This window comes from Calidris pugnax, unplaced genomic scaffold (genome assembly GCF_001431845.1).
Source record: "Calidris pugnax isolate Ruff unplaced genomic scaffold, ASM143184v1 scaffold52, whole genome shotgun sequence".
Lineage (NCBI taxonomy): Eukaryota > Metazoa > Chordata > Aves > Charadriiformes > Scolopacidae > Calidris > Calidris pugnax.
Window position 1 is genome coordinate 2911385 of NW_015090811.1, and position 10645 is coordinate 2922029.

The following is a 10645-nucleotide window of genomic DNA, read 5'->3' on the forward strand; positions in this document are numbered from 1 at the left end:
TTTTTTTTTTTTTTTTTGGAACAGTTTGAGGATTTGGTTTTGTATTGGAGGTGGGTTTTTCCCTAATGGGATGCACGGACAATTGCTACTCAGCCTAATCAAGGCTCTAGGATGGCTGTCATTTCTTCAGTCACCTTATTTGACTTAGAGTTTAAACTTGAGTTTTTCATGTTTCTTTTAAGGCACTTGTAATATGAGGGTTTTTTTAATTGTAGATATTAAGAAGCATACAGCAGAAGAGAACCCAGATAAAATAACTCTAGAGAGAGCCATTGAATCATTAAAGGAAGTGATGACGTAAGCAATGTTCATTCTATGAAATGTACATTTGGATCTCTCTGTTCCTTCTAAATTGCTCTTAGTGTGTTGTTGCTGTACCTTTAGTCTCCACATATACGTAATTGTATGTGTTCTCCCTTTTGTCGCTGTTGTCTCTCTGTCATTCTGTCCCAGAGCTCTTGAAGGACTTTGTGGTGTTGTTACCCAGCTCTTCTGCCTGAATGTCTGCTGATTTCCTGCCCCAGCACAAAGCTGAACTTTCTGAGATCTTATTTCCATCTATTCCCTCCAGAATGGAAGGGATGTGATTTTGTCTTTAGAACTTACTTCTCTGCATCTATCAACTGAAAGGACATGCTATTGGTAGAAGATTAGATTCTTTTCTGGTCCTGTATTAGCTATTCTTGGCACCGTTCCGTGAGTTAATTAGCTTAAAGCTGAAGCTGTTTAGATTGTAAGTCTCACCTCTTCTGAAGTGTAGCTTATGTCTCCAGCAATGAGACCTCCTGTATTAGTTGGGTAAATGTTTGTCTGATTTTTGACAACAACAACTACTTCTAAATTGTAATTATTCTTGCATTTGCTTTTTGGTGAGCTGCAGCCCTGATCTAGGGGGATAAAATGCAGGCTGGAAAGAACTGCATTGAGTTGGTCTCTAGTTCAAAGTCCTGTGGGGCAGGGGTGTGGAATTATATATTAACTGAATGGTGTGTCAGCCACTGATAACGAGAACATTGTTTTAGGTCTGAAGTTTCCTATGTGCTTAGCATAAGGGATCTGGATATTTCAGTGAGCAAGTGTGGTTGATTTTGTATTTCCCAGTGCTGCTGTGTAAACTGAATGTTACTGCTGTGTAAACTCTGAATGTGCCTTTCAGTGTGTCTTAAATATGGTGCGTTTATTTACTGTTGCTTGATACTGAAGATAAATATCATGTGCTTCCCTCAGACATATTAATGAAGACAAAAGAAAAACAGAGGCACAAAGGCAGTTCTTTGACGTCGTCTATGAAGTTGATGGATGTCCTGTAAGTAATTTCTCTGAAGCTGCAGATCTGTAAAATGCTCCTTTTGCCAGCAATGGTGCTGTTTAAAAAGATATCCAGTGCAAGCAGTAATCCAGCCCTTGAACTAAATGCTTAATGAGCTTTTTGCTTCTATCATTTAGGCCAATCTCTTGTCCTCTCACCGAAGCTTAGTTCAGCGTCTGGAAACCGTAGCGCTTGGCGATGACCTCTGTGACAGGGGAGAACAGGTCACACTCTTTCTCTTCAATGATTGCCTAGAGGTAAGATGACTATAGAAGTGCATCTCATGAACTGAATTCTAAAAACACTTAATGCTACTTATGAATATAAACACAAGCAGTAATCCAGCCCTTGAACTAAATGCTTAATGAGCTTTTTGCTTCTATCATTTAGGCCAATCTCTTGTCCTCTCACCGAAGCTTAGTTCAGCGTCTGGAAACCGTAGCGCTTGGCGATGACCTCTGTGACAGGGGAGAACAGGTCACACTCTTTCTCTTCAATGATTGCCTAGAGGTAAGATGACTATAGAAGTGCATCTCATGAACTGAATTGTAAAAACACTTAATGCTACTTATGAATATAAACAAGTAAAACTTAAAAACCTGAAGCAGAATTCTACAGAAGGCTATTGTGCTTTCCTGTATAATAGAAGGCAAAAGAGTACAAAGTGATGGTAATAGACCTTCTAACTTGAATCTTTGTCTTCTACTTAACTGTAGATTGCAAGGAAACGGCATAAGGTCATTGGTGCTTTCAAGAGTCCTCATGGCCACACGAGGCCTCCTGCATCTCTCAAGCATGTTGTTCTCATGCCTCTTTCCCAGATCAAGAAAGTCTTGGACATCAGGGAGACAGAAGGTCTGTATGTTTTGAAGTGCGGTGACAGCTAATGAAAACTGGTGCAGAGTATAAAGGATGAAGGTCTGCTGTTGTGGGATAGAAGGCTAAGGTGTATTTGTTGTATGGTATGTTGGGTATGTGATTTTTTTTTTTGTATAAGCTTCTGTTTGAAGCTCTGTATGAGCTTGAGAATTCCTTGAATTGACACCTTTTGACTTCTCAAGGATCGCTGCAGGATGTTGAATTTAGTAGAACTAGATGGCATTAGCATAAGCCAACCAAATGGCAGTGTGACTTAGAGGAGCACACTTAACAGCTCTGGATTTACAAATTGAAACCAAAAACCCAAACTTCAGTCCAGAGCATTAGACTGCCTAGATACAAGTGCTGTTGCTGTGAAACCACATCTTCATTTAACTGGTGATAGCGATGCTCAGGAGGAACTGTGCTTAGCATCTTAGAAGAAAGATAGAGATGATTTAAATTCTCTGGCTGCTTTGCCATACTGAGACTGCGGGGGTTTCAGTGAAGCAATGCATTGCTACAGCAGCAGAACTTATGCTACAATAGTGTTCCAGTCTTGGTAGTGACTTCTTTAGGAGTCTAGTCAGACTAGTGTCTAGATCTATACACTAGAAAATTAGATTGAATATTTCACTGTAGGTGGTGGTGCGCACATCGTACTTGTCCTGCTTTATATTCTCTGAAGCACCTGAACATAGGAAGCCCAATGAGAAATAGAAATGGCAAAGAGGGTACATAGTAAATGTGATGCCTACCTGCATTTTTAAAAGGTACTTTAGGGGGTTTTTTTTAAGTCTCTTTAAATTACTGTGTATCACTTAAGTTTACTTTGGGACTTGGGCAAAGGGAGCCATTTGTAAGCAGAGCATCTAATATTTGCCAGGAACTTCAGCACACAAATCTTGGGAGAAGTCAGCTACTCCCTCCTGCATACGCTCTTATAGGGCTGCTTTTCTGATTGGCAATGGGTGTTTTTCCTTTCTCTCAACTGTATTTAGAATGGTTCAGCTGTCTGCTTTAAAGGAGTGTCAGCAATGGATTAATTTTCTGCTATCAAATGAGCAATGTTTGTCAAGTTTTAAACAGTAAAACCATTGTAACTTGTCTATTTTAACGTGTCATATTTAGTTTTGATGTCTTTGTTGTTTTTCCTGCTTTAGAAAATAGGATAAATGTTGTTTTCCCTGTTCTGTTGGTAAAGAAATGATCTGTCTGACATATCATGAGTTAGAGAATGAGACTGATATTTACTACTATATCTAGTAAAGACTGACAAGTCTGCAGTTGATGGGATGCAGGTTATTTGGTGAATAATCAATTGTTGCATGAACAGCTGATGGTAGCCCCTTGATGAAGGATGCAGAGAGAACTCGGTGCTCTTGCAAGTGATACAATAGCTATCGTACAAATGAAGATAAAATCCTTGAACCAAATCATATTCTTCTGAACTCTAGCTCCTGGCAGGTGGAGGGTTAACTTTTTTGAGGATTCCCCCTGAATTATATGAAAAATTATTATTCTTTGTCTTAACCCTTTACTTTTTCTTATAAACTGCAGATTGCCGTAAAGCTTTTGCCTTAGTTGTGCGGCCGCCAACAGAACTCAACAATAAGCTCCTCAGCTTCCAGATGACAACTGAAGAACCTCCTAAAGAAGACTGGTTGAAGACGTTGTGTCGGCACGTGGCTAACACTATTTGTAAAGCAGATGCAGTAAGTGCTCTGGAACCATGTTGCTGATGGGAAATATTTCTTCCTTTTTTTTTGCTTGAAGCACATGAAGCTAAAGAACTTGTTAATAGTGGACATGCTTGAGGTGAAGTAGAGCAGAAAATATTTGTGCTAGCACGTCTGCAAGTGAGTGGTTAAAAGGTGGAAAAGGAAACAGCCTGGAAGTTAGCTTCTACAGTAGCTAATGAGTACTTAAAACATCAAGAATCAAGCCCTTCCCCCACCACAAATTAATTATAAATAATTTAAATTCTGCACTGCAGATCTTCAGTAGGGCAGGTCTAAACAGAATTGACATCAGCTTGCTTCTTCCATGGCTTTGTTTCAATATGCGATCCTGGCATTATGAATCATATGTTCTGGTTTAACTCTGTGTTAGGTGGAATTCTTTGTTCTACACATTTGTCTGCTTGGGCACTGTAATGTAAGAGACAGAGCATCCTCCTCCTATAGACACAAACCTATAGTCTGAAAACAAGGAAATTAAGGAGGCACTGGCCTCCTCACACTTCTAGAAACTTCAGTGTGTGGGCTTTCCACAGTCAGAAAACTACTAATTTGAAGAGTAGATCCTCTCCAATTAGGGCAAGAGGCTAATGTTTTAGTTACATAAGGGCTAAGCAAATGTTTTAATTATGTAAGAGCTTATGCATATCAGTCATCCAAATATGCTGAAAATATGTACAGTACATATAGTTCAAACAACTTGGGTTTAAGCTAGAAATGTCTTGTGTTCTCATTGTACTCTTACTGTACAACGTTTGGTTCTCTGTAACTTTTAGAGATGCTTAGAACCATAGAATAGTTGGAGCTGCTTGTTTCAGGAGAGGTAGTTAAGTAATCAAAATAGCATCTTAGTTTTGTTTTGTTTGGCTTGTCATCTAAGGACTTATTCATAAGAAACTTGGCTTTGTGCTTTTTGTTCCTTTTTAGGTACTGAGTAGGAAAAGTACTGATTCAGAAATGTTAATTTACTTTAATCTGTCTGTCGCTTATCTTCAGTCTCTTGTGTTATATATAACACAAAAGGATGGAAAAACGTTGGGTTTTTTAATAGCAATTAAATCTTTGTGTAATAAAAGTATCACTCCCTCTTGCCCCAGGACATTCAGAATCATACCATTATAGTTTGGATTGGAAGGGACTGTTAAAGGTCATCCAGTCCAACCTCCCTGCAATGAGGAGGGACATCTTCCACTAGACCAGGTTGCTCAGAGCCCCATCCAACCTAGCCTTGAATGTTTCCAAGGATTGGGCACCTCTCTGGGCAACCTGGGCCAGGGTTTCACCACACTCATTGTTCAAAAAAAAAAAACAATCTTCCTTATTTAGTCTAAATCTTCTCTCTTTTAGTTTAAAGCCAATATCCCTTGGCCTGTCACTACACCCACTGTAGAATCCCTCCCCATCTTTCCTGTACAACCCCTGTTAAGTACTGAAAGGCTGCAATAAGGTCTCTGTTGGAGCCTTCTCTTCTCCAGGCTGAACAACTCCAACTGTCTCAGCTTGTCCTCACAGCAGAGGGGCTCCAGCCCTCAGATCACCTCCAACAGGTCCATGTGCTTCTTATGCTGGGAGCCACAAGAGCTGGATGCAGTAGTCCAGGTGGGGTCTCACCAGAGTAGAGGGACAGGAACACTTCCCTCACCCTGCTGGCCACGCTGCTTTTGATGCAGCCCAGGATGTGGTTGGGTTTCTGGGCTGTGAGTGCAGTGTCAGCTTGTGTTCAGCTCTTCATCCACCAGTACCCCCAACTCCTCCTCAGCAGGGCTGCTCTCAATCCCTTCATCCCCCAGCCTGTGTTGATACTGGGGGTAGCCCTGACCCAGCTGCAGGACCTTGCACTTGGCCTTGTTGAACTTTGAGCTTCACATGGCTCCACTTCGTGAGCTTGTCCAGGTCCCTCTGGATGTCATCCTCTCCCTTAGACGTGTCAACTGCACCACTCAGCTTGGTGTCATCATAGAAGGCCACTAGGTTGGTCAGGCAGGACTTCACCTTGGTGGAACCACGCTGCCTGTCTTGAACAACCTCCCATAGTACTGACAAATTGTAACCTACTATGTCAAATCCCATTAGTTATATTTTCTGTAACTACTGCTTTGTACCAACTATATAATACTTTTTTCTTGCCGATTTAAATGTCAAATTGAGCTTCAGTTCAAGCACAGTTCCCCTTTTCCCTGGTTTTCAACAACTCTGTGGCATCATGTGAGAATGAGATGGCATTGACTTTGCCACATGGTGGCAGTAAAGGCTTTAACTACTACTGTTAGACACTAGGCAAAGTTGGTACAAACTGATTTAAATGTCAAATTGAGCTTCAGTTCAAACCTTGGTGGAACCATGCTGTCTGTCTTGAACAACCTCCCATAGTACTGACAAATTGTAACCTACTATGTCAAATCCCATTAGTTATATTTTCTGTAACTACTGCTTTGTACCAACTATATAATACTTTTTTCTTGCCGATTTAAATGTCAAATTGAGCTTCAGTTCAAGCACAGTTCCCCTTTTCCCTGGTTTTCAACAACTCTGTGGCATCATGTGAGAATGAGATGGCATTGACTTTGCCACATGGTGGCAGTAAAGGCTTTAACTACTACTGTTAGACACTAGGCATAGCCATACAGTTGCTGTCTGGGGTCCTTATTTATTTTTTTCCCAAAACTTTTTTTTAGGTAAACTGTCTTTTCTCTAAATAAAACCCCAAAACAGCAATAAGAAAAAACCCACCCCAGCAACTTCCCACTCCTGTGTGTGCCTGTTTGTATCCCTCTGTGTTTTATAAGCTGGTCAGAGATTGCTTTGCACATGCTAGAGTTGAAGAATAAGGCATGAAAAAAAACCAAACCCAGAACTTGTGGCTCTTCTGAAACATCTGTTGGGCTTAAGTTGAAAGGTTTAGTCTTACTGACAGAGCTGGAGCTGATTTCACTTCAGAAGAGTGTTAGATGTGTCAGTGAAACAAAGGTGTAGCATGTTTTGAAACTCCCTAGATATACTTTAGAACTACTGCCTTTATTTTGGTCAACCCTGAATTTGAAACTGCATCAAACCAGATGTAAAACTGCTGATGAAGTGGTTTCACAAACTGATTGCACCAGCTGTTAATTTCATGAAACATACGAAAGCAAATAGCTGCTTAACTGTATATTAAGAGTTAAATATGAATATGGCAATTACAAACTCTAAATCTCACCTAATGAACTAGAGAATGATATTTGGACAAATGGTGATGTTTGTTGACCATTACGACTATTTTTGTCAACAGGAAAATCTCATTTATACTGCTGATCCTGATTCAGTTGAAGTAAATACTAAAGATATGGACAGTACTTTAAGCAGAGCATCCAGGGCAATAAAGAAAACATCAAAAAAGGTAAGATACTACAAAGATAGTGCTTTACAGTAAAACCTGCTTTAGTCAGGGAATTGTGCTGGTATTCCTGTTAACAGTAGTGACAGGAAAAACTTAATCTGAACTAAAACTCTTAAGTATAAGCTCCTTAAAGTAAGAAGGTGGGGAGTGTTTGAGGTTTTGACTGAGTAGTTTTGGAGTATCTGTGTATAGTCTTAATCTGAAGTATTATGGTCATAAGTATTATAAGGTTGTTTTTGAGTCTGTTATGGAACTCATTCTTAGTTTAATATTTTAAGTCTTGTAAATACATTACAAAAAACCCCGCAGCCCTCAGCTGTAACTGTTTTTAGCGTAATGAATGGAGTTTTAAAGCTGCATGCAATTATCTAAACTCAAGTACCTTCAAAAATAGGAAGGGTGGAGAGTCTGCATGTCCTGGTAGTAAAGTAGATGGAATTAGCAAGGAAGTGAGTGCTGAATGCTGATGTCTGCCTGGGTATGGTTTCCTGTGTGTATGGCTTATCTGCTCCCCCTCCAGTGTTGTCTTCAGTCTTGAACAGAGTGAGAAGAGCAGGGATAATGGGGAGCCTTAAAAGTCAGATTGCTTTGTGGGGGTGGGTGTGTGTTTGGCTAGTTTTGATGTAGTCATTGTCACATTTGACACGTGTCCTACAGATACTAAAAAATTGAATGTTAGCTTATACTGTAGTAATTAGTACAGCCTGATTTATGTTTTTTTCTCAGTGTGTAACTGCTTGTCAAACATTTCAGGTTACAAGAGCATTTTCTTTCTCAAAAACACCAAAGAGAGCTCTTCGAAGGGCTTTAATGTCGCACAGTGCAACAGAAGGAGTAAGTCCCAGCTCAGCTAACGAGAGTTACATAGGCAGCCGACTGACTAGTACGTCATCGTTAGCGGTAAGTGACTGGGCTGTGCAGGTCAAATAAGTAAACTTTTTAAAATCACAGTTATTTTAATGTCTGGTGCTGATCTTACTTTTTACAATTTCAAGATCCACAGTGGAAAAATGTATTTTTAACTACATTCATAGATGTGTTATTTTCTGAGCAAGAGCTGTTTCATGAGAAGTTTGCTTGCTGAAAATGCAGAAAAATCTGCTGTATGTACTAGAAACTGGGAGTTGCCTTGTATGGTTAAGTTAGGGGGAAAAAAACCCAGTCCCTTTTGGCAGAGATGGAGTATGTATCCTCTTCTGAGAGTCAGAACATCCAACACAGTCATATGTTGGTTTGTGCTTTTGATTTTGGACAATATATAAAAATGTGGTGTACAACCCTGAATAGTATGGTGAAAGCATCAGTGAAAGTAGTGAGAAGATGGTTGTGCTGTGGCACAAACTGGGAAGGAAGGGTAGAGATATACAGTGGCTGCAGCCTGAGAGCTTTAAAAAGACAAGGGAATTATCTCCTTATACATGTTTAAGAAAACTTGGTAAAATAATGTATCTTTTGCTATGCCTGGCTACCTATTGCAGCTTTCTTCTGCTACATTAGGTCAAACTCTGGTTCCTATTGCAATCTAGTAAAGCAGACTAGATTTGGAGGAATTTTTTCATCATCTTTGCTTTTCTTCTACTGTTTGAGTAAATCTGTATGCTAGAGTAAACATCTACTTAAAAGTCTGTAGTTTGTAGGACAGAAGGTCAAGAACAGGATTTCCTATGTGTCTTTCTACTAGAGCCTGGCATGTCGGTACTTGAATATAGAGATAACTTAGTATGTTTGAGGGGTTGTTAAATTGTATAACATAAAGATACTGCCCTGCTCTCCTACATGAGATAAGAATGAGAAAACAGAAATTAATACAGGAAGAAGTATCACTGTGGACTCCCTTGCTTTAGAAGAAATAAAAAAAAATAACCTACCAGTGTGGCTATACTCCAGTTGGCTGTAGAGATTTTCATCCTTCAACTATGAAGGAATGGAATTGCTGCAACAATTGTTTTCAAATTCTAATATTCTGTCTTTACTTTGATATAGTGTCTCACTTTTTTTTTTTTTTCCCCACAAAATGATAAGAACTTATTGATATAGTGTCTCACTTTTTTTTTCCCCACAAAATGATAAGAACTTATAGTAGTAAAATCTATTTTCCTATTTCAAATTCTTCCCAGAGTTCTCATACCTCTGAGGTAGTAACCTGCAGCTTGGCAGCAGATCATAAGTTGTATGTGATGTTGTGTGTGGTTTTTTGTGGTTTTTTTTTTTTTAACCAATGCCACACATCAGTGAACTTGAATTGAGCCTTTTTGGTTGAATCATAAGGTTAAAGGGAAAAGAAAGGTTTGGATTCCAGCCCCTCAAGCTGGGGTACTAGTGCAGTTCTGGAGTTGGAAACTAAAGCTGCAGGAAACCTCTCTCGAGTCCATTGAGAGTGTCAAAGCTGTTATCCAGACATGTTTTAATTAAATAAAATCCTGGCCTGTGCTATATGGGGATTTTTTTGATGTAGAAAAACTATAGAGTGAAAATATCAGTAAAGCTTGGGTGCTTGGCTATTTTCTTGTTTGGACTAACTCTTGAACCCCTTCCTAATTGTAGATTGCTCGTTCATCCTCTACGTGCAGCCTAAATGGATCTGTGAAATATGTTGTTAATGTGCATCGCTCCAACTCTGTTGATTGGAGCTCTCAAAATTCCAGGCCTCGACCTGTGCTGTGTCCTGGCTCTCCAAATGCTGTAGAAGAAAAAACCTCTTCCAACTCGGAAAGCTTAAATGGTCATTCCTTGGACACATCATGTCCTCTCCCTGTTATTACCACTTGTGGAGATGCTAGAGATGATGATAACCAGTGTTGTGCTGAAAAGTTCTGTACAACAAATCCTGACTGTTAATGCCCATCTTACAGGAAGTGAGCAAAAAAATAATATATTTATTCCTCTAAGACAGCACAGTACAACTGTATAAAAACCTATAATCCACAAAGTGTTTTTAAATGGTGTTGGGGTTTTCTTTGGCTTGTTCTAATGCATGGAGTTGGAGTCAACACTCACATGTGGTCTACACCTATTTCTGGTTCTGGGTGCAAAGTTAATTCTTTCACACATCCTTTTAACTTCAGTTTTTCTGAGTTTTTGTTCCTAATTCATTTCTGTACAGTTGAATTGCTTCTTGTTTCAGTTCAGTTGTCCAAGTGGCAGTGTAGCTCACTGACCAGAGTTGTGAGGACTTTAACTTGGTTGCAGGGAAGTCCCAGGCAGCTCATTTTACCTGTGGCTTTAAGTGTGTGTTCCTCTATCTGTAAATAGAAAAAAAAATCCTGTATAAAATATTTTAGAATCTAATAAGAGCCGCTATATGAAGAGGAGTTTAGGATTTAATTCTCAAATATTGCCTATGACTGCAAATAGAACATGTGC

At 39.5% G+C, this 10645-nt stretch overlaps 1 protein-coding gene and 1 long non-coding RNA gene across 2 annotated transcripts in view; both read left to right on the forward strand.

Moving 5' to 3' along the window:
• Window positions 1-10136, forward strand: part of ECT2 (epithelial cell transforming 2) — a 37132-nt gene extending 26996 nt beyond the window's left edge. The window contains exons 22-25 of the mRNA XM_014938773.1: window positions 3728-3882; window positions 7175-7282; window positions 8036-8182; window positions 9827-10136. Of these exons, the coding sequence (XP_014794259.1) occupies window positions 3728-3882; window positions 7175-7282; window positions 8036-8182; window positions 9827-10120 (704 nt within the window). The 3' untranslated portion in view covers window positions 10121-10136. The remainder of the gene's footprint in view (window positions 1-3727; window positions 3883-7174; window positions 7283-8035; window positions 8183-9826) is intronic.
• On the forward strand, window positions 215-1566 carry LOC106886104. The gene is made up of 3 exons (XR_001411574.1): window positions 215-297; window positions 1228-1306; window positions 1447-1566. It is a non-coding gene; the product is annotated as an uncharacterized LOC106886104 (long non-coding RNA).
• Window positions 10137-10645: the final 509 nt, after the last annotated feature.